Below are 23581 nucleotides of genomic sequence, written 5' to 3'. Positions count from 1 at the left end.
GCAGGGCAATTCAGCTGACATTTAGAATGACAGTCTTCAGATTAGAAGGGACATCAGAGGCCTCTCCATTGCCCACCGGTGCACAGACCTCTCCAGAATATGATCGCAGAGAGCATTTTCCCTCTGCTTTGAATTCCTCCCATTCTGGGGAGCTCGCCACTGTCCGCTGGCTTCCATGGCTGCCTGCCTGCCTGGGGCGTACTGGTCAGGGTCCTACCTGTGTGTGAAGTTCAAAGTGGTATTGGATGCTGTGGCTCTGAACTTGGGCCCTGAGTACTGGGGCAAGATGTATCCTAGGAGCCCAGGGACAAGGGGCGGGGAGGCATTTGGTTGCTGAGAAGTTTGGCTAAGGGGGTGGCTCTCTTTGAAAGCCTTGCAGATCCATTCAGATCCAAACAAGCCTCTAGAGGAAGGGGCTTCAAGGCCCATGGGGCAGCTGGGCTTTGGGCTTTCCCAGGACTTTTAGACAAATTCCAGAAAGTTAGCTAAGCCCCAACTTCCCTTTTTCTAAGAAACACAGCAAGTGTTTATATGTTACGTTTTTTGGAACCTTCTTTTAAGGACATCAATAGCCCAGATGGGAAAGAGAACAATTAATTGTTAGAACTAGGAAGGGCCTCCTTTCCGCTCTCACTGCAACTTTGTTTTATAAACCCAAACCCAGCCTACTGCCCTGCTTTACTCTCACAGGGTGTCCTGATGTTTGCAATCATGTTGAGATACACTGTTATACATGAGACTGCTGAAGTGTATGTAGAGGTCAGTGTGGGACTCAAGCCAGACTGCCTTGTTTAGAATCCTGGAGTTGGTTCTCAGTATGTGGCTGTGTGGCCTTGGGCAAATTTCTTAACCTCTCTGGTCCTTGGTCTCCTCCTCTAGAATGGTAGAACTTACTTCCTAGAACTTCCTGAAAAGTTTAAATGAGTTAAGTCACACAAAAAATTTGAGGTCGTGCATCAAGAGTGTGTAGGGGCACCCGGCTGACTCAGTCAGTAGAGCACATGACTGTTGATCTCGGGATCGTGAGTTCAAGCCCCACATTGGACGTGGAGCCTACTTAAAAAAAAAAAAAAAGAGTATGTAAAGGTTTTGGAAGTATTTGGTACATGGTAAGCATTCACTATATATTGGCTTATTATTACGGCCATTACTGTTATCTTAACACTTGATTTTCTTTAGCATCCTGATGTGGCATTTTATTGATCAGGGATAATAAATAAGGAACGGAGACTCCGAGAGGTCAGCTGATTTGCCCAGGGTCACTAGGCTAATAGGTGACATCGCAGGGATTGTAAGGCCCAGCTCCATACTCAGTGCGCCCCACCACTGCCCAGAGCTGGCCCAGGAGCTTCCCGCTTGGGACATGCGCTGATGTCCTTCTGGGCCAGCCCGCTTTCTCTGAGCACAGCTGGAAATGCAGCACGGTCCTTTCTCCACAGATGCCCAGAAGTGTGAGCTGATCTGCCAGTCGGAGGACACAGGGGATGTGGTCTTCATGAACCAGGTGGTCCACGACGGGACCCGCTGCAGCTACCGGGACCCATACAGCATCTGTGCCCGCGGCGAATGTGTGGTGGGTTCCCTGCTCCGGGCCACCCACCTTCTGCCTGCCTGGGGAGACCAGAGGGCTATACTGCCCGCTTCTCCTGGGCCCTAGGGAGACAGGCATCTCCTCGCCTTCCCCACCCGTGACACCCTTGGTCCTCAACATAACCCTGGGATCCTAGAAGTGGGTTATTGCCCAGCCCATTCGAGGGAAGAGGAATGGCCAGGTTTAAGACCTGCCCGTGTCACATGGCGAGTTTGTGGCAGTGACGTGTCCAGGAATGCCTCTGGGTTCAGGGTCAACTCGTGGGGCCTGGGGACTGGGGAGGGAACCAGGGGCTGCCGGCCTGGGGTTGGGGGTGGGGGTGGGGAGCACGGGAGCCTTATCCTCTGACCCCACCTCTGGCGTCAGCCCGTTGGCTGTGACAAGGAGGTGGGGTCCATGAAGGCAGATGACAAGTGCGGTGTCTGTGGCGGCGACAACTCTCACTGCAGGACCGTGAAGGGGACACTGGGCAAGGCCTCCAAGAAGGCAGGTGAGAGGCTGGGGCTGGGAGATGACCAGGAGTGGCTGGGGTTCTGGCCCAGCAGGGGCCCTTGAGCCCGAGTCCCTTGGGCAAGCCGTCCCTCCTCTGCTGGGCCACGGTTCAGGGCGGGGGAGGGGAGAAGGCACCCAGAGCCTGCCTCCAGACCTTCCCGGGCTGCCCCAGGCCACTGAGTCAGAAGCTGCAGCTGGCCGCAGCCTCTTCCAGTGAGCACTGCCTGCATTCGGGCCCAGGACTTCAGAAGCATTTTTCTGCTGGCCAGTGCGCTGTGATAGGAACTCAGCCATCTCTTTGGCCCTGGGGCTATTGTGGGAGTGAGAGCTCAGACACGTCTGAGGATGTGGCCCAGACTGGACTGGAATTTTTTTTTTTTTTTTCCCTCTCTCCCCTCTCTCTCCATTTTTTGGTCAACTTGTGGTGCCTCCTTTCAACTCCTGGTACCTTGAGTTCCTTGACTTCCCTCCCTACCTTCCATCTGACCACACTTGGCTGTTGAAAAGGGCCAGATATTAGTCCTTTACACTCTAGGAAGAATTAGATCCATTTCCCCTTTGGCACTGTCATAGCTTTGCCTCATCTCTCCTTGTGGGGAGAAAGTTGGTGGCTTCGAGAGGGGTTTGTTTCCAGGCCTGGGATTGGGAGGGCCATGGGGCCCAGGGCAGCCGTGATGGTGGCTCAAGGTATGAGAAGAAAGGGGGGGGGGAACATCAGGAGAGAAAAGTAGGCTCAAGAAAGTGGAAAATTGTAGCAACAAAGTGTCTGCATACTCTCCCCCCACCCCCCGCCACAACCCTTAGAGTTTTTAGGGCATTTTAAGCCATAGCATCTCATTTGAACCTCTCGGCACCTTGTGGGCAAGGGTCCCCCCTTCCTATTGTACAGATGAGGAAACAGGTTCTTGGGCACGTGCAGGGGGAGGGGGTGACGGGGTGTGCTGGGCAGTGGGGCCACCAGCTCAAGATGCTCACGGTTTTTCCGGATCCTGCTCTGTGGCAGGAGCTCTCAAACTGGTCCAGATCCCGGCGGGTGCCAGGCACATCCAGATCGAGGAGCTGGAGAAGGTTCCCCACCACATTGGTGAGTATGGGGAGCTGGGAGGGCAGAGGAGAGCAGTCTAATGCAGGGAACCCTTAGAAACATTTTTTTAAACTTAGGCTGAGTAGACAACCCGTTCCATGCTTCGAATGTCAGAAGGTGTGAATGGGGATCCAGTGAAGATTCCCCCTCCCACCTCTGCCCTCCAGGGTCAGTTTCCTTCCCCAGGGGCAGCCACGGTCCATCTGTTGTACACAAAAGAAAACCGTTTTCATAGAATGTATCAGTCAACTTTTGCTTGTCTAACATCCCATCCCCAAACTTTACGGTTTCTAACAAGTGTTTGTGTTAGCTCATGGTTCTGTGGGCCATGAGGTTGGGCGGGGCCCAGCTGGAGCTACTTCTACTCCTGTGCCTGGACTCAACTCGTGTGAATGCAGCATCTGGTGGGGCTGTAGGTGTTGTTGGTACTGGCTGTCAGCTGGGGTGACGGGGGTGACGGGGCCGCGTCCCTGGCGGGCTAGCCTGGGATTATTCATGTGGTCTGTCACATGGTCCTCAGTGGGGGCAAGAGCAGGCAAGCCCCAGCGTGCAAACACCTTCCAGGTCTCTACTTGTGTCATGCTTTGTAGCATCCCGTGGGCCCAAGCAGGTGTCATGGCCAAGCCCAGACTCAAGCTGTAGAAACAGACGATCTCTTGGTGGGAAGTGCGGTAGAGTCCCAGTGCAAAGAGGCCTGCGCATAGGAAGAGGAGGAATTTGCAGCCAGTCTGACACACGGACCCTTAAATCCTTCTTATCTGATGACACATAAACACAGTCACTGAGGCACTACTTACGAGAGTTATATAACTCTAAAGCCAAGAGAGATGAAAAATTCTGGCCCCAAAAGAAATCAACAGAATTCAAATTGAGAACATTAACGTAAGGGGAAAGATTTTTGTGCTTACTTGTTTGCTTTGTTCTGTTTGTGCTGAGACCAAGTCGGTGGTTAAGAAATGAACATGTCCAGGGCGGGCAAATCCGTGGACACAAGAGAGTAGCTTAGTGGTGGTCAGGGGCCGGTGGGAGGGGGATGGGGGCATCTGCAAATGGGCATGATGAAGTGTCTTGGAATCGGGCAGTGGTCCGGTAGTCAGTGAATCGCACACTTGCAAAGGCTGAGTGCGTGTACGTGAATTACATCTCAATTGAAAACACGTAAGCATGGTTTGGAGCAGGGTCCCGGGGGCAGGCAGACAGAAGGATGCTTCCCTGACACCGGGGAGTGGCTGCATCCTCCCGCACTTGTCTGTTCAGACCCCTTACAGAGGGCATGGGTGCCATGGTGTCGCCGGGCCTTACTTAGCATGTCCCAGACGCCCCTCGAGTCGACTGTGCTTGCCAGGCCGCACCGCGTGTTACCACCTCTTCATGAACGTGAATGCAAAACGTAACATCTCTGGGCAGGCTCATGTATTCCAAAAATGCCGATATTCGTATTTTTAGATTACCATCACCATGACAGAAAACGTGTGAAAGCCTCCCGGGGAACTTGCACCCCCTGCAGAATACGCCCTATAACCTGCTCCGAAAGGCACCTGAGAGGGTGTAGTGCAAATAGACAAGAAGCACAGGGGGAAACTGAGGTCCACAGTGGATTGTGGGCCCTCTGTGTACCCTGATTCCCCCACGCGGTGAGCCAGTCTGCGCCAGGCTCTCCTGTCTCCCAGCCCCGGGCCCTTGCCCACAGCCCCACTCTGCATGGGTATGAGTCAGGAGGGCTTGGCTTGGCCAGCTCCCTGCCCACTTGCCTGTCTGGCTCCGGGGGATTGTGCCAGAACAGGGGCCAGGGGAGAGGAGGGGAGGGGGCAAGGAGAGAAGGGCCGCTGACTCCAGAAGAGGGAGGAGCTTGCAGACGCTCCTCCTGCTACACCCCTACGGATGATTCAGACGATTCCATAATACTCGCAGCCCCTGGGGCCTCCCCAGCCAGCCCTCCCACTCCTCCCAGCCCCCACCCCTGTCTGCGGACGTCTAGCTCCTCTGTCTGCTGGCAGCGAGGAGTGCTCCGTGGAGGCTGCAGCCGGGCTTCCACGGGGGTCGGGGCAGAGGCTTCTAGAACCCAGGGCAGGTTCAGTGTGGGCACGCTCGCCCGTGAGTTCCCTGGAGGGTTAGAACTCCCAGGAGCTGGGCGGGGAGGGAAGTGGGACGGAAACCTGACATTGGCACGCACTGTGTGATTGCACAGTTGTGAGGTATGCGGCAAGCCCGCCGTGGAAATGTGCAAGCTGCACGTATTGAGAGTGAGCGTGTGTCTGTGCACGTGCCTGACAGGGTATGTGCGTGCTCTCTGGAGACATCCAGGACAGGTGGCCGTCTTGGCAGTGAAAGCCAAGGCCCCGTCCAAGCTCGTTAGACTCTCCTGGAATTTGGGGGCTTTGATTCTTTGAAAGGAAGTCAAGGGAAGAGAACCATGCTGTTAATATCTACCATGTGCCAGGCCTCGAGCTGGCACTTGTCATCCATTACCTTACGTAGGCCTCGGGACAGTCCACGGACACCCCTCCCTAGCCGTGAAAGTTCTAGATGGCGTCTCCTTCCAACAGAAGGCTGTCTCATCTACGTTGAAAATCTGTTGTTTGTAGTGACCTTCGTGAACTATCTTAGCTGTTCCACATCAGCACTTGCTGCTTCCTTCACCTTGTGCTTCTATGGCTTCTTTTCTCCAACCTCTGCTATCTCCGAACTTTGGTCTGCAGCTTCCTCGCTCTCTTCCTCTTCCTCTCTCAGCCTCCATAGAACTGAAGAGAGTTAGGGCCTTGCTCCGCGTTAGGCTTTGGCTTAAGGGAATGTTGTGGCTGGTTTGATCTTTTTTTTTTTTTTTTTTAATTTTTTTTCAATGTTTATCTATTTTTTAGAGAAAGAGAGACAGAGCGCGAATGGGGGAGGGGCAGAGAGAGAGGGAGACACACAATCGGAAGCAGGCTCCAGGCTCTGAGCTGTCAGCACAGAGCCTGACACGGGGCTCGAACCCACAAACTGCGAGATCATGACCTGAGCCGAAGTTGGCTGTTTAACTGACTGAGTGCCGCCCCCCCCCCACCCCGCCCCAGGCCCCCCTGGAGTAGCACTTTCAATTTCCTTCAAGAACTTTTCCTTTGCCTTCCCAACTTGGCTGACCGTTCGGCACAAGAGGCCTGGCTTTTCGCCCATCTTGGCTTTTGACATGCCTTCTGCACTAAGCTTAATCATTTCTAGCTTTAGATTTAAAGTGAGAAACATGTGACTCTTCCTTTCCCTTGGACGCTTAAAGGCCATTGTAGGGTCATTAACTGACTTGATTTCAATAGTGTTGTGTCTGCGGGAACAAAGAGGCCCGAGGAGAGGGACAGAGATGGTCGATCGGGGAGCAATCCGAACACACACATGTATCCGTTACGTTTACTGTCCTTTTTTTTTTTTTTTTAATTGTTTTAAATGTTTTTATTTATTTTTGAGACAGAGACAGAGCATGAGCGGGGAAGGGGCAGAGAGAGAGGGAGACACAGAAGCAGGCTCCAGGCTCCGAGCTGTCAGCACAGAGCCCGACGCGGGCCTCGAACTCACAGACTGTGAGATCATGACCTGAGCTGAAGTCGGACGCTTAACCGACTGAGCCACCCAGGCGTTCCAAGTGTGCTGTCTTAAATAAGTGGGGTTCATGGTGTCCCCGAACATTTGCAATAGTGACCTCAAAGATCACTGGTCACAGGGCACCGTGACAAATTTAATAATCGTGAAAAAGTTGGAAATACTGCGAGAATTTCCAAACTGTGACCCAGAGACCCAAAGTGAGCAAATGCTGTCAGAAAAAAGACACCAATAGACTCGCTCGGCACAGGGCTGCTGCAGATCTTCCGTTTGTAAACAATGCAGACTCTGTGAAGCATGATGAAGGGAAGCACGGTGAAACGAGACTGGGGTATGCTCAGGGTCCAGAGTGGGGTCCGCGGTAGGGCCGGGACTCAGAGGTTCACGCAGCCCACCGGAGGGTGTACAGCCAGGGCTGGGGACGGCGGCTGCTGAGAGGGTAGCAGACAGAGCCGTGGGGAGACTTGAGGCCGGGCCCGGCTCTGGCTCCAGGTCTGGCGATTCTGGGGGCAGAGAGGGATTAGGCATCGAGAGATGAGGGGCATCTCTCCTCTCGCTCAGCAGGGAGGCCGGTCCTCCAGACAGCTGGGCCACCAGCGCCCTGTGTGTCCAGGAGACACCTTTGCCCCTCGCGGGTCTCTAGGTCCCCATCTGGGGCAATAATAGCACCAACCTTGGGATGTGTGTGAGGATTCCGCCGAGGCGGGCGCCAGAGTGACCAGTGCATGGTGAGTGCTCTGAATCGTTGGCTCTTATGGTCTCGTCATTACCCTGGACGGTTTTTGTCGGCACCAGGTGGGGACACCCCAGGGCTCCAGAGCCTTTGCTCCCCCGCCTGGGCTGAGGGGCTCGGGTCCGAGGCTGCAGCCCTTCACCAGCCTGCTCCAGGGCGGCCAAGGCTGTGACGCAGGGGCCTCTGCCAGGCCGCCTGCCCCTGCACAACTCCCACCCAGCTGCCACCCGACACCTTTCGATAACAAGTTACGGGTTACTCACTCAGTGGGACTTTAAGGGGTGGACATTTACAGGTGTTTCTAAGACTCGCTCTGTGCCAGGCCCCAAGGACACCAAGACGGAGGAGATACACTGACAGGCTGTGGGGGAGACAGGCACCAGTGCTAACACTCGGGCCCCGTTCTGATGGCAGTCATAGTGCCTCCCATTTATTGAATGCCAGCTGCATGCCACGCACTCTGCCTCGTTCTTTACATCTATGGACTCCTTTAATTGTCCCAAGGACCCCATAGTGGATAGGTGGGAGGGGGGTACTGCGATTATCTTCATGCGGCCGCAGCCCTATGAGCTACGGATGATTAGCATTCCCATTTTACAGATGGCGAAACTGAGGCAGCACAGGGCAGCTAAGTAACTTCCCCAGATCAGTCTGGTGCCAGGGCCTGTGTTTTTAGCCTCGTGCTCTGCTGTAGAAGGGAGGGCAAGTCCCCGAGGACTGGGCAATCAAAGAAGGCTTCCTGGGGGCGCCTGGGTGGCTTCGTTGATTCAGCGTCTGACTCTTGGTTTCGGCTCAGGTCATGATCTCTCGTGGGTTTGAGCCCCGCATCGGGCTCTGTGCTGACAGCATGGAGCCTGCTTGGGATTCTCTGTCTCCCTTTCTCTCTGCCCCTACCCCGCTTTCTCCCTTTCTCTCTTAAAAATAAAAAAATACATACATACAAGGAAAACTTACTTTTTTTTTTTTTTTTAAAGAAAAGAAGCCTTCCTGGAGGAGGGGAACATTGTGCTGAGCCTTACATAGGAGTGAAGATTAGTCAGACAGGAAGAAGGGAAGACGGTGGGAGGAATGGGTGTTCCAGGGTCTAGAGGCAGGGGTGCTGCGTGCAGCCGGTGCAGTGACTCATCTGACTGAGGAAGGTTCTGGTGGAAAGGGGTGACAGGTCATAGGGAGCCCCAGGGGATCCACTAGGAAGGTCTCGAAGCCCCAGAGGAGGTCTGGCTAGTGTTCCTGTGGAGGGGAATAGAAATCTGTGTGACCCTCTCCCCATGGCCAGCGGTGAAGAACCAGGTCACAGGCAGCTTCATCCTCAACCCCAAGGGCAAGGAAGCAATGAGCCGGACCTTTACTGCAATGGGCCTGGAGTGGGAGTATGTGGTGGAGGATGCCAAGGAAAGCCTCAAGACCAGTGGGCCCCTGCCCGAAGCCATCGCCATCCTGGTGAGCCCCCACCCTGTACGGTGGCCCCTGCCCACCCCCTTGCTGCCCCAGCCCAGTCTCCCCAGTCTTCACTGTTGAGCCAGCGCAGCCCCGTCGGAAGCAGTGTTGCAGTGTCTTTAGTAGCCTGGCCAAGGCCGAGGCCTAGATGCCCTCTGTGCACAAAGGCTGGCAGGACGCACGTGAGGAGGGAGAAAGAAACGGTTGTCTTGCTATGAGAGGGAGTCTGTTCTCCGTCACGCAGCGTCAGAAACAGGGCCTGGGAATGAGAGGAGGCACCTGCGTTGGTTCCCCCTGTTGCCCTGGCGTCATCCAATGTCCGCTTGCATTATGGCATTGCCCGCAAGTGACTGGGGATGCCAGCTCACGCTGCCAGCCTCCGGAGAGGGGGATGCAGTCACTGACCTTGCTGGGGTCCACCTCTTCCCACACCCCCTCTTCCTAGGCCATAGACCGGGGCTTATGGAGCAGGGATTATTAATGCAGGAGCTCAGACCAGGAGGGGCTTTGTCTGTGGTGCCCTGACACTGGCTGATTCATGCCAGGGAGAGCTTGGACAGGCTTCTTTCCTGGTGCGACCGTCACTAGTCGGGGAGGTCCTAGAGGGCAGGGTCTGAAGCCTATTGGTGTCAGTGTATTATTTCACTCTGCATGTATTTTCTATTCACCTTATACTTACTGGCCACCCATACACCTATGCCAATGATTGAGGGTACCAAGACCCATTCAATGGGCAAAGAATAATCTCTTCACCTAAAGGTGCTGGGACAACTGGATAGCCACATGTAAAAGGATGAAGTTGAACCCCTGCCTCACTCCGTATACAACAAGCTCAAACTAGATCAAATATCCAAGTAAGAGAGCTAAAACCATAGAACTCTTAGAGAAAACAGAGGGGGGAATCTCCTGACCTTGCATCTTATGATACCAGAAGCATGAGCAACAAAAGAAAAATAGGTAAACTGGTCTTCATGGAAATTGAGGACCTTCGTACATTGGAAAGACATCGTGAAGACAGTGAGAAGACAAGCTGAGCAGAATGGGAGAAGGTATTTGCAACCATATATCTGATCAGAGGCTTACAGACCATCTTATATCTGATCAGAGCCCTATAGACCTGGCCATACCAGAGTCAGGTAGCGCAGATGCCCTGGTAAGCAAGACAGACCAGCAGACACGGTCCCTGTCCTCGTGAGGACTTATGTCTGGGAGGAAAATGATCCCAGGTGAGCACGCAGGCTGTTCCTGCTGCTTAGCCTGAGTTTGCTGCGTGGCTGCTGGTCTGAATGGTCTCCCAGGCCGTGCTCGGTGCTGACCCCACATCCTTTCCTTTGACCCCCTCCTCCCTGTCCCCCCCATGCTGGCCCTGCTTCTCTGCTCTCCAGTCCTGTGCCACCTGCTCTGTCTCCCCTCAGGTGCTCCCCCCAGCTGAGGGTGGCCCCCGCAGCAGCCTGGCCTACAAGTACATCATCCATGAAGACTTGCTGCCCCTTATTGGGAGCAACAACGTGCTCCTGGAGGAGACGGACACCTACGAGTGGGCGCTCAAGAGCTGGGCCCCCTGCACCAAGGCCTGCGGAGGAGGTACGGGCCTGCCCAGCCATCTGGCTGCCTCGTGGGGCAGCCCAGGGCTTTGCAGGGGAGGAGTAGGAGTGGCTGGGGGCCAACACTATCTCCACCTGATGTGTCCATAGCTCGTGCCTCCGTTTCCCCTTAAAGATCTCTCGGGTGTGGCACCTGCCTGGCCAGAGCCTTGGGGATGGGGCTGGGAGTGGGGGGAGCAGCACCGGGGCAAGGCCTGCACCCTGTAAGGGCTCCCCCGCTATGCGGGGAGGCAGCCGTGCAGAGCCAGGTGCCTCCCCCACCCCAGCCCCTGCACCGCTGGCACGACATCAGGGACACATGAGATGGGCTGGCCAAGGAAGGCTTCTTCAGAAAGAGACTTGGGCAAGAGGGGTGCAAAGGCACGGGGGAGGCACGGGCCCTCCAGAGCGTGCCGTCCCTGAGACCCAGCGGAGCGGCGGGGGCCTGGCGGGACCTGGCCCAAGTCAGCCTGTCCTCCCCCCAGGGATCCAGTTCACCAAATACGGCTGCCGGCGCCGGCGAGACCACCATATGGTCCAGCGGCACCTGTGTGACCACAGGAAGAGGCCCAAGCCCATCCGCCGGCGCTGCAACCAGCACCCGTGTGCCCAGCCTGCGTGAGTGTCCAGGGACGGCCAGGAGCCTGACCCCTTCCCATGGGCGTCACTGACTCTCTCGTAGCCCTGGGCCGGGGAGGAGGGGCTGCTTCCTCTGGCCCTGAGTGTCCAGGGTCACGGCCCCTGCACCCGGGACTCCCTGAGCAGAGCAGCCCACACACTGGACTCCGTCCGTGGCCAGTGCTGCCCTCCTTGCCGGTCTGGCCGCATCCGCCCCCGTCTGTCCCCCTGTGGGGTTTGCGGATTAACTTCCGCTCCCAGAAGAAGGACAATGCTTCCTTTGTTCTGCCCCTTCCAGCATTCTTTTACAGATGGGGAAACAGAGGCCCACTTTGGGGACACAGCTTTCCCTCGATGATCCGAGGGGACGTTGAGGTGAAGTCGATCTCAGTGCTTCTAGATGCCGGGGCATAGGCCAGGATGCTGTCTGGCGGCCCCCACCCATAGTCTAGCCCCTGAGTGGGTTCCCTGACCTGAGGAGACAGGCTCATTTGGGCACAAGATCATGTTCTTGGGCTTATTTGGAGGGGGCTTCGTGGAGGAGAAGAGCTATGACTTTTTGGGAAGTCGAGGTGTGGCCTTGAGCCCGTCACAGAGATGGCCCCAGTGCCTCTCCGGCCCCAGGCAGAGCGCCCAGTCCACTTTCCTGCCTCCCCAGGAATCTTCTGGGGTCCGAGCCGTCTAACTCGGCATGGCTGATTCACGGCAGCTCTGCTCCCTGAGGCTGGGGGGACCTCAGGGCCAGGACAGGAGCTGGAGATCAGTGCAGAGTCCACCGTGGCCTCTCCGTGCCTGGCCCAGGTGGGATCCCCTGCCCCTCAGTGCTCCACGCTCCCCCTTCACACGGCATGCCGGCCACTGTCTCCGCCAACGTCTGTGGCCACAGAGCACGCGGCGCTGACTCGGCTGTGGTCCTGGGCACGTCACCGCCCGCCCCCCTGCCCCCAGCTTCTCATCCGTAAAATGCCAAACGAAGTCTGGGGCCTTTTTTGTCTTTTAAAGGAAGGGGTTGGCCGAAAGAGCCCTCATTCGCTACGAGATGTCTCAGGAACCTGAGAGGGGAGTGGGTTGTGGCCGCCCCTCCCGCCACCCCACCAGAGCCATTTTCGTCTTTGTCTAATTCATCCAGTGGTATCTGCTTACGGTGCTCTTGGAAGCTGCTCCGTGGCCAAAAGACGGTGGGAGACCACCAGCTTAGCTGATCGGCACCAAAACTCTGCAGGTGCTGACGGCGATAGTAACAGTGCCTGTCTTTATTACATGCCTACTGCATGCATGCACTCTGCCAAGTGCTTTTAAGTATACACGTCCTTTAACTGTCCCAAGAGCCCCAGGGGCGGGGGTTCAACTCTACCAGCCATGAATCTCGTGCTGTATCTCAGCACCTAGGACAGTACCTGCCCACACTCCCTTATTTACGAAGTGCTGAAAAGAATTCTGATGTTCATAACTTGCCTGCGGACATGCAGGGTGCCAGATGTAAAGGTGCATCATACCCGTGCATTTTTCAGATGAGGAAGCAGAGGAGATCATAGGTGACCCCCCCTTATGGCAGCTGCAGAGCCCGTGGACGGTTGTCTTGGCTCCCAGCATTCTGAAGCTCAGACCCACTTGCCAGCTCCTGCCCGCAGCGATTCAGGGGGTGGGAGAGACCCTGGGAGGAAGCGTCCCCATAGTCCCGCCTCTCCTTCACCTTTTGCTTTGTCTGTCTCTAGGTGGGTGATGGAAGAGTGGGGTGCCTGCAGCCGGAGCTGTGGGAAGCTGGGGGTGCAGACCCGGGGGGTTCAGTGCCTGCTGCCCCTCTCCAACGGGACCCACAAGGCCATGCCGGCCAAGGCCTGCCCTGGGGATCGGCCCGAGGCCCGGCGGCCCTGCCTCCGCGTGCCCTGCCCAGCCCAGTGGCGCACGGGAGCCTGGTCCCAGGTGAGTTGTTCTCAGAGGGTGGGAGGGGCTGAGCCAGTGGCCACCCTCTCTGGGGAGTCCGGGAAAAGGTGGGTCGGGGTAGGGAGCTACTAAGAGATGTGGTGCTCCCTGGTGGCAGAGAGTCTCCGCCTGAATTTCCCTCCCCACCTCTGATCTGATCTGATCTGAGTTTTCTCAAAACTGAGTCCAAGAGCTCCTATGTGTGCTGGGCCATGGGCCTGGGCTAGGCCTTTATATTCATTCACTATGTGCTCTGACCTAGAACTGGGTCAAAACTAGGAGGCATGGGTTAAGACCCCCGTGATACAGGTGAGCAAACTGAAGCACTTTCTTGCATTCAAGAAATATTTACCAAATGCCAACTACGTGCCGGGCACGCTGTGCTAGGAATGCCTGGAATCCATCACCGACTTGTCCTCATGTAACTTACAGTCCAGTGAGAGAGACCTAAACCAGTAACAGAAGCATTTACAGATGGCGGTTGGAGCTGTGCGGAAGTAAATGGGGGTAATGTATCTGGGAGGACCTCCCTGAGGAGGTGACGTTTGTGTTGAGACTTGAAGGCTGAGCCACAGGAAGACCCTTGCGGTGTTCCAGAAACCAAAGGAGAGTGGGACTGGAGCTGAATGGAAGGGACAGGATGACAGAGAGGCAGGCAGGAATCAGTCCTGCAGAGCTTTGTGAAAAGTTAGAATGTATTCCAAGTGGGGCTTCTAGGTGGCTCAGTCAGTTAAGCGTCTGCGTCTTGATTTCGGCTCGGGTCATGATCTCACAGTGAGTTTGAGCCCTGCGTCGCTCTGTGCTGACAGCAGGGAGCCTGCTCAGGATTCTGTCTCTCTCTCTCTGCCCCTCCTCTGCTTGTGCTCTCTCGAAATAATTAAAGACAGACTTGAAAAAGAATGTATTCTACGAGCAGTGAGAAGCTGTTGAAGGGTTTTAATGCAGATGTTCCAAGCCCTGATTCCAGGTTTAAAGGTCACCTAGCAGCTCTGTAGAAAGTTCACTGCTGGGAGGCCAGGGTAGGAAAGAGGAGATAATAAGAAGGCTGTGGAATAGCCAGTCCAAGTGCTCCTGCCTAGGCCCTCGAAGTGGCCACAGGGAAATTTTTGTCTTGAGTTTTCTCTAAAAAATTCATTTGAAGGGTGCCTGGGTGGCTCAGTCGGTTAAGCGTCCAACTTTGGCTCAGGTTATGATCTCAAGGTTTGTGGGTTCAAGCCCCGCGTCGGGCTCTGGGCTGACAGCTCGGAGCCTGGAACCTGCTTTGGATTCTGTGTCTCCCTCTCTCTCTCTCTGCCCCTCCCCTGCTCACACTCTGTCTCTGTCTCTCTCTCTCTCTCTCTCTCTCTCAAAAATAAATAAACATTAAAACAATTTAAAAAAAATTTTTTTAATGTTTATTTTTGAGACAGAGGGACACAGAGTGCGAGTGGAGGAGGGGCAGAGAGAGAGGGAGACACAGAATCTGAGACAGGCTCCAGGCTCTGCGTTGTCAGCACAGAGCCTGATGCGGGGCTCGAACCCACGAACCGTGAGATCATGACCTGGGCCGAAGTCAGATGCTTAACCGACTGAGCCACCCAGGCACCCCTAAAAATTTTTTTTATTTTTTTTTTCAACGTTTTTTTATTTTTGGGACAGAGAGAGACAGAGCATGTACGGGGGAGGGGCAGAGAGAGAGGGAGACACAGAATCGGAAACAGGCTCCAGGCTCCGAGCCATCAGCCCAGAGCCTGACGTGGGGCTCGAACTCACGGACCGCGAGATCATGACCTGGCTGAAGTCGGAGGCTTAACCGACTGCGCCACCCAGGCGCCCCTAAAAATTTTTTTAATAAAAAATTCATTTGCTGTGACCCTTGAAGGCATTATGCTAAGTGAAATCAGCCAGACACAAAATGATAAATGCTGTATGATTCCACTTACCAAGAGTGGTCAGGTTTATAGAGACAGAAAGAAGGGTGGTGGGTGCTTGGGGCTGGAGGAGAGGGCATGGGGAGTCCGTGTTTAATGGGGACAGGGTTTCAGCTTAGGAAGAAGGAGAAAGTTCTGGACGTGGAGGTGGTGATGGTTGTACAACATTGTGAATGTACTTAATGTCACTGAACCATGCACTTAAAAATGGTTAAAATAGTGTTATGATATATATATATTTTACCATAATTTTTAAAACCTCTGGTCACAAAGATAAGTACAACAATGCTTAATTGTAATAGCAGAATATCAACAAATACCCTAAATGTCCATCTCTAGGAGATTGGACCAAAAAAATCATGGTCTGGGTGCCTGGGTGGCTCAGTTGGTTAAGTGTCTGAGTTTGGCTCAGGTCATGATCTCACGGTTCATGAGTTCGAGCCCCGCATGGGGCTCTGTGCTGACAGCTCAGAGCCTGGAGCTGCTTTGGATTCTGTGTCTCCTTCTCTTTCTGCCCCTCCCCTACTCTCTCTGTCTCTGTCTCTGTCTCTCTCAAAAATAAGTAAATATTTTAAAAATGTCAAAAAAAATCATGGTCTGGTCATACAATAAAAGCTTGAAGTATACTTACCAATGTGGATAAACCTCAGAGGAATAGGTTAGAAAAAGCACTGAAATATGAAGGCAGATCACTTCCAATGAGATACCATGCACATAAAGTTTAAAGAGGCACAACATAGTATTTGAAAATCTGCCAGAATGCTGATATATTCAAGCTGCTGGCGGTATGTGAACAGGCTTTCGTGACCAGGCTTCCTCATACTTTTCTGGATGCTTAGAATATTGCATAAGGAAGAGTATTTTTAAATACCCCAAATCCCCGCACAATGTAGGCAGATTTTGTTTTCTTCTCCTCAACACACAGCTTTATTTGTTTGAATATAAAACAGAAGACTGCTGGCCCACAAAGGGCCCTTAGGTAACACTGGCAGTGAGGTGACAGGTGGTGGAAGACTGTTGCCCCTGTGAGACCGACAGAGTGTTCAGGAGCTGTTGGCATTATTCATCCTTGGGGGAGGAGCCATCCAGTCCCACGGTTTGTGTGGCCCTTAACGCTCGTGTCTCCCTCGGGCCCAGCAGGAGAAGTACATTTCTGTGGCCTCTCCCCCGTCCTGTGGCCTGGTCACACGGTGCAGCCTTGCTTTTGGGGAGCCCCCGCCACCAGCCTCCGTCCCTCAGAGGAGGTGAGGCCTGGGGGTGACGTGCGCAGCAGGCCCTGCAAACTGTTTGCCTCCAGCTCCTTTGTGCCCACACCTTTCCCTTTTGGGGAAGAAGATGCTTTTTTTTTTTATGTTTTATTTATTTATTTTTGAGAGACACAGTGTGAATGGGGGGGGGGTGCACAGAGAGACAGAGACAGAGAGAGAGAGAGAGAGAGAGAGAGAGAGAGAGAATCTGAAGCAGGTTCCAGGCTCTGAGCTGTCAGCACAGAGCCCACGCGGGGCTCAAACCCACAAACCTTGAGATCATGACCTGAGCCGAAGTCAGATGCTTAACTGACTGAGCCACCCAGGCACCCCAGGAGACACTTTTTTTTAAAGTTTACTTATTTATTTTGAGAGAGAGAGAGAGAGAGAGCATGAGCTGGGGAGGGGCAGAGAGAAAGGGAGAGAGAGAAAATCCTAAGCAGCAGTTTCCATGCTGTCAGCGGAGTGCCCGACACGGGGCTCAAACCCATGAATCGTGAGATCATGTGTGACCTGAGCCGAAATCAAGCGTCAGACGCTTAACCAACTGAGCCACCCAGGTGCCCCGGGAGACACTTGTGAACATGCCTCTGTCAGCTGAGTTTTGGTATGTTGAGGCACAGAGTCACCGAATGTCAGAGCTAAAGGGGTTCATAGCGACCCTGTCACCCAGGTCTCTCAGTTTAGCAAGTGTCACAATCCGGGTCCTTACATCCCATTATTAAAAAAAAAATTTTTTTTAATGTTTATTTATTTTTGAGAGAGAGAGAGTGTGAGGGGGGAGGGGCAGAGAGAGAGGGAGACACAGAATCCAAAGCAGGTTCCAGGCTCTGAGCTGTCAGCACACAGCCCACGCGGGGCTTGAACTCACTGACCGTGAGATCATGACCTGAACTGAAGACGGATGACCAACCGACTGAGCCACCCAGGCGCCCCCGCTTACATCCCGTTATTAAGATATCATCAAGTAAGTGGACCTACTTCAGGTCCCTCAGGCTGGTGGATCACAATAGGGGAGTTTGCCAGAATGATCCACAAAATATTTAAGGACCCAGGCACAGGCCGGACATGGTAGACACAGGCAAAAGTGCTGGAATGGGGTTCTGGAGGTCCCCTCCTGAACCAGGGTTAACCACGTGGGTGACAGGAAGGTTCGGCCATTCGCCTGGCACAGGAATACGGACAGCTGGTGTTCTGTCCTCCTGAGGCTACTTGGAGCGGTCCTTGCATATCCCTCTGGTCAGTAGAAACGCGGGGCCCTCCTCTGTACCTTTCCGTCCTGGGCATTGTCTAGACTCTGGAGCTCACTGCTCCCTTCCTCTCGTCTCTCCACCTACCCCTCCCCGGCCACTGTGGCTTGACCGGGCCCCGGCCTTCCTGCGACAGTGCTCCGCCACCTGCGGGGAGGGCATCCAGCAGCGACAGGTCGTGTGCCGGACCAACGCCAACAGTCTGGGGCAGTGTGAGGGGGAGAAGCCGGACACTGTCCAGGTCTGCAGGCTTCCCCCCTGTGGAGGTGAGCTGGATAGGATGGGGGAGGGGGGCAGGCCCAGCTCCTCCGGCCTAGACCTGAAGCCCAGCCCGGCTTGCATCCTTGCCCCCTAGAAATCCCCAGTGCTAGAACTGCTTGTCCCCACTCACAGGCAATCTCCAGAACTCTACAGCGAGAGCTGACATTCGGGAACTTGTGACCCCAGAAGGACAGTGGGTGCCACAGTCTGGGCCCCTACATCCCATTAACAAGATATTATCAAGTAAGTGTGTATCTGTCTGGACCCAACCCCCAGCCCAAACCTTCCAGTGGTCGCCATGTCGCAAGCACAGGCCATGCAGTGGAACAGCCCGAGTTTCCAGGCTGTCCATGTGACCTCAGCCTCCTGGAGCCTCAGCTGTTGAAAGCTGCAAGTGGTGCCCTAAATTCGGTGCAGACTCATTTCGCAGCAGAGCCTGGCCTGACCCAACAAGAGATCAATTATTCTTTTGCTACAGAAACATTGCTGTAGTTATAAGGGGATATCCCACTCCCTATGACAGATGTTCTATAATATGAATATTACTTTTCTAACCTCAGAAGTTCTGAATTATCAGTCATATCTGGTTTCAAGGTTTTGGGATAAGCAATTGTAGATCTGAGCTGTCTTCGTAGGGTTGTTGAATTAAATGAGATAATGCACGCACTCCTGCCTAGCTGTCAGATAACAAAAATGGTGGTAGTACTTTCTCTCTGCCTCATGATCAGGAGCCAGTTAGTCCATCCTCCCATCCATCCATCCATCTACCCATCTCTCCATCCATCCATCCATCCATCCATCATCCGTCATCCATGTATGCATCCATCCATCCATCCATCTACCCATCCATCCATCCATCCATCATCCATCATCCGTCATCCATGTATGCATCCATCCATCCATCCATCCATCTACCCATCCATCCATCCATCCATCATCCGTCATCTGTCATCCATGTATCCATCCATCCATCCATCCATCATCCGTCATCTGTCATCCATGTATGCATCCATCCATCCATCTACCCATCCATCCATCCATCCATCATCCGTCATCTGTCATCCATGTATCCATCCATCCATCCATCCATCATCTGTCATCCATGTATGCATCCATCCATCCATCCATCCATCTACCCATCCATCCATCCATCCATCATCCATCATCTGTCATCCATGTATCCATCCATCCATCCATCCATCCATCATCCATCATCCATCATCCATGTATGCATCCATCCATCCATCCATCCATCTACCCATCCATCCATCCATCCATCATCCGTCATCTGTCATCCATGTATCCATCCATCCAAACATCCATCATCCGTCATCTGTCATCCATGTATGCATCCATCCATCCATCCATCCATCTACCCATCCATCCATCCATCCATCATCCGTCATCTGTCATCCATGTATCCATCCATCCATCCATCCATCATCCGTCATCTGTCATCCATGTATGCATCCATCCATCCATCTACCCATCCATCCATCCATCCATTAATGTTAACTGAGCATCTGCTATATACCAGGCCATATACTTCCTTCCTAGATTCTTTCTCTCTCTCTTTTCCTACTTCATCTTCTCAAGGGCCAGGGTCTGACAAGACAAGTAGAAAAATCACAGACTGTAAATTCTAGCTGGAGGACCAACTGGCTATGTGACCATGTGCGGATCCCTAAACCTCTCTGAGCTCAGCTCATCAATCATCTCACTCGATGTCCACAGAGGATCTTCTGGCTCCAGGCCTGGCTGCTGCTCCGCCCCTGTTCTGAGACCCAGGCTGCACAAGTGCCAGATAGCCTTCCCTTTTCTGTCCAGGAGCAAAGGGTCGGCTCTGATTCTGGTCCTAGAATTCTGGCGCCATCTAGAGGCCACTGGCTTTCTTTTTTTTTTTTTTTTTTTTTCCTAATTTTCCTGTTGCCCTAAACCAGCCCCCAACCCTCTGCCCCGTCCCTAAACACACACACACACACACACACACACACACACACACACACAGAAAATTAGCAGAAAGCAAAGTTCCTGCCTTCACATTGTCTGGAGAGACCTACCTGGAATTATCACAGAAACACAAAACGATTTTTAGATATCTGAACCAAAGCAAATGAAAGTTACGTAGTGGGCACCCCTATATGCCAGGAACTTTATAAATGTTATTTATAATCATAATGTTATTGTTCATTGGTAAGTGTCTAGCATTATCCCCATTTTATAGGAGAGGAGACTGAGGGTTGGAGAGCTTCAGTGGCTTGCCCAAGGGCTCACACTTTTTCAGTGGTGGAGCCTCAGTTGGAACCCAGATCTGCTTGATTCCAGATTTATCGGTGGAGGGCTTAGTGTTCCAAATGTGTGTTGACGGGTGGCAGGATATTGCCTCGGCTTGTCCCAAGTGTGGGTTACCTGGGCATTTGCCTGGCCCTGGCCCGAGTGGATTCCTTTGGGTGGATTGGGAGGGGACCAGGATTCCTACTTCATTGAGAGCAGGGTTTCCAAGCTTTGCTGCAGGTCAGAACCACCCAGCGCCCAGGCCACACTGGCCGTCCAGTCTCCCCGGGCGTGGGAGGGGGGCAGTGCCTATTTGGAAAGCCCCTGGGGGATTCCACTCAGCAGCCACATCTGACGACTACTGATGTAGGCCCGTGGTTCTCAGATTGGTCCACGCATTGGAGTCACTTGAAGGTTTCGTTGAAACGCAGAACTAAGCCCCACGCCCAGAACTTCTGATTCGGTAGGTCTGGATGGGGCCTGAGAATTGGCGTTGCTCACCAGCTTCCAGACGATGCCGATGCTTCAGGTGTGGAGACCCTTTTTGAGAACCACTGCTCTAGGGGATTTCAGTTCCTCTTCCGTAAAATGAGGGCTCTTACTCTGGCCAGTCCCTCCCTTCAGGCAGGCCCGTGGCGCCCTCCAGGGCAAAGCTTTAGAGCAGGTCCAGCAAGGGTGGGAGCTGGAGGCCGGCGGTTGGGGGGGCCGAGTGGGAGATGGAGGCGTCCTCCCGGCAGTGGTCCTTGTGCCATATGCGTGCAGCGGAGCCCTGCGTGGGGGACCGGTCCATCTTCTGCCAGACGGAAGCACTCGATCGCTACTGCTCCATCCCCGGCTACCACCGGCTGTGCTGTGAGTCCTGTTCCAAGACGGCCCTGGGCCCCGACACCAGCCCGGACCCTGGCCTGGCCTCGCCGCCACCATTCTCTACTCCCGGGAGTCCGAAGTCCCCTCCAGATGCTGTGGAGCCCACTGTGGGAACAACAGGGTCAGATGCCCATCAGCACGGCCAGCCCACACAACTCCCGAGACCTCTGGGCACCAGCCCCCCGGTGACCCAGCACCGCTTTACTCCCCAGACACTGGGCCCCAGAGCAGCTGGGGGCACTTCCCCTGGCACCCCCCGGGGACTGCCTTGGGGCTGGACCAGGGCACCTGTGCCAGTCTCCGAGGAAAAAGGGCGGCTCGGGGAAGACCCGAAGCACCCAGGCACCAGCCTTCCCGCCACCTCCCTGGGGACATGAGCCCCGCCTCGCCTATCCCGCCAGTCAAGTTTACACTGTGTGCTGCCTCAGAGACCGCCAGCTCAGAGGACACGCAGCGGGGGCAGCGGCAAACACGGACTTCCTTCTAAATTATTTGCCTTCTTGTTGTTCTAGTTTGGGGGCTGTGACACTTGAGCCCGTGAAGCGGGCGCGTGAGGAAGAAAAAGATCAGGGGAAGCCCTAACCGGAGATACCTCAGCAAGCAGCCAGGGGGACAGTCGCACCTCTCAGGGGCTCCCCGTCTGTCTCTTGGCAGGACTGAGGGCCAGCTAGCACCCCCTCCTCCCCCACCCCGGATCCTTCCAGCTGCCTGCCTTTGCCAGAACTTGTGGGGTCCACTGTGGAGGTCCTGTCTATCTGGCCCCTCTGCCCAGAGAGGCAAAGCGGGACCAGGGAAGGTGAGGGGGGAGCACTCAGGGCAGTCCACGAGGAAGGGGGCGAGGGGTGAGTGTGGTCATGACGCTCAGGCTGCAGGGCCGGGGTGGGTGGGAGGCGAGTTCGTCTCAGGCCCAGCTCTTCATAGCAAGAGCGCCACACAGCTCCTCCAGCCAAGGCCAAGGCCAAGGCCCGAACCCACCTCGCCCTTGCTGGCCGGAAGGCAGTGTTGGTGACCACCTCTGCCCCACGCACATGGCACCTCCTGTTACCTCCGGTGCATCCCAACCTCACCCGGTCCAGCCCAGAGAAGGGGGCCCCGGACAGTCTGGAATGCGTATTCTCATCATCCGGGGCGTTCACAACTGGTGCTAGACCCCTGGCTGCACCAGGAAGGTCAACTTCGGTCGTCACTTTGCAGCATGAAAGGAGCCCGGCCCGGAAGGTGACTCTCTGGGACACAGGGATGTGAGTTCTCAGGTTGTGCCCCATCCATCATCGTTCTCTGCCGAAGACCACACCTGCTGGAGTCAGGGGTCTTCTCCCACCTGGCCGGGGCTGGGCCAGAAGTTTGTGGTGCTAGGGTAACGGGGTGCAGTCAGGTCCCAAGGCTGAGGACCACAGTCCACCCAGGCCCAAGCCCCAGGGCAGGATGTGATCCTTTGCCCCATGCCTGGTGGGGGGGAGGGAGGTGACATGACCCACAGCGCTGTGGGGCCTCAGCTACCCTCCGTGTTACCTCCAAAGGCAGGTAACTTCCCTAGACCCCCTGGCTCCCAGGAAGCCCCTTGGGGTGCCAGGATTTCTCCCAAGGGTCCTCATTCCAAGTCACACAGAGGGTGTCCCGGACTCCTCAGCAGGTGACAGAGGTGCTTGCCTGCCTGCCTTCCTGGGGCAGGGGGGCTGTTCTGAGCCAGGCTAGAGGCCTAGGAGCAGTGGGTCCCCACCCCCACAACCCCTGGAGAACAGAGGCCCGGAGGGGGCTCCCCAGCCGTCCTCTCCACCCGCTGCCACCCCCTCCCTGGGCTGCTGGGGCACACACTGAAATCATTCCTGTGAGACCCAGCCTGCCGGCGTTAGGGGTGTAACTTCCCGTGCCTCTGAGATCCGGATCTTTACACGTTTATGTATTTATTAACATTGTCCTTGGTGTTTCGTTTTGGACCCCCAGATGGAGTGTTGTGTTTTTCTCGTTGTCTCTGTTTTAGAGGAAAAGGACGGTGAAGCCTCCCTCTCATGTACTCTGCTGGGCAAGGTGCCTGGGGGTAGGGGATGGATGGGGGAGCAAAGCCGAAGAGGCTCGACCCTCAGCCTCCCTGCCTCGGCCTCACTCGCTCTTGGGCTCCTCGGAGCACCAGCTCAGGGAAGAGAGGCCAGAAAGCACCGTGGGCGGGGGCGCCCTCGAGTAGCTCTGTGGCCTTGGGCAGGTCACCATCCACGTGGAAGTGCCTGGGAGGTAGTTTTGGGGTGTGCATAGGGACAGCAAGGGGTGGCTTCCCTAGAGGGGGGGGCGAGCACTGTTTCTCTGGAAAAGTCCAGGCGGAATGAGAGGGCCGGATAGGCGGGGGAAGGGACGTGACGCCGGGGGAGCAGGGAGGGCTGGCACGTAGCAGGAATAACTTAAAACCACCCATCCGTGGGGGCGCCTGGGTGGCTCAGTTGGTTAGGCCTCCGATTCTTGATGTCGGCTCGGGTTATGATCTCGCGGCTCGTGAGTTCAAGCCCTGATTTGGGCTTCGTGCTGACAGTGTGGGATTCTCCCCCCCCCCCCCCCCCGCCCCTTCCTTGCTCGTGTGTGTGCGTGCGCGCGCTCTCTCTCTCTCTCTCTCTCTAAATAAACATTAAAAAATGATTTAAAAAACCAGCCATCCGTGCTTCACACCTCGCTTGTGTCAGACATCACTAATCCACCACCGCACGCTTTTAAGGAGTGTACCCCAGGCCCTTCCCTGCCAGCCGTGGGGCTCA

At 54.9% G+C, this 23581-nt stretch overlaps 1 protein-coding gene across 1 annotated transcript in view; it reads left to right on the top strand.

Moving 5' to 3' along the window:
- The window catches only part of ADAMTS14 (ADAM metallopeptidase with thrombospondin type 1 motif 14), an 81693-nt gene extending 58375 nt beyond the window's left edge, over positions 1 to 23318 (top strand). Inside the window, exons 12-21 of the mRNA XM_032595204.1 lie at positions 1440 to 1573; positions 1958 to 2081; positions 3087 to 3167; positions 8747 to 8910; positions 10323 to 10491; positions 10976 to 11108; positions 12824 to 13031; positions 17575 to 17704; positions 17832 to 17942; positions 20736 to 23318. Coding sequence (XP_032451095.1) covers positions 1440 to 1573; positions 1958 to 2081; positions 3087 to 3167; positions 8747 to 8910; positions 10323 to 10491; positions 10976 to 11108; positions 12824 to 13031; positions 17575 to 17704; positions 17832 to 17942; positions 20736 to 21217 — 1736 coding nt within the window. The 3' untranslated portion in view covers positions 21218 to 23318. The remainder of the gene's footprint in view (positions 1 to 1439; positions 1574 to 1957; positions 2082 to 3086; positions 3168 to 8746; positions 8911 to 10322; positions 10492 to 10975; positions 11109 to 12823; positions 13032 to 17574; positions 17705 to 17831; positions 17943 to 20735) is intronic.
- The last annotated feature ends 263 nt before the right edge of the window (positions 23319 to 23581 follow it).

Source organism: Lynx canadensis, chromosome D2 (genome assembly GCF_007474595.2).
Source record: "Lynx canadensis isolate LIC74 chromosome D2, mLynCan4.pri.v2, whole genome shotgun sequence".
NCBI classification, from domain to species: domain Eukaryota; kingdom Metazoa; phylum Chordata; class Mammalia; order Carnivora; family Felidae; genus Lynx; species Lynx canadensis.
The sequence above is the reverse complement of the archived record's forward strand: the minus strand, read 5'-3'. Positions and strand labels throughout refer to the sequence as shown.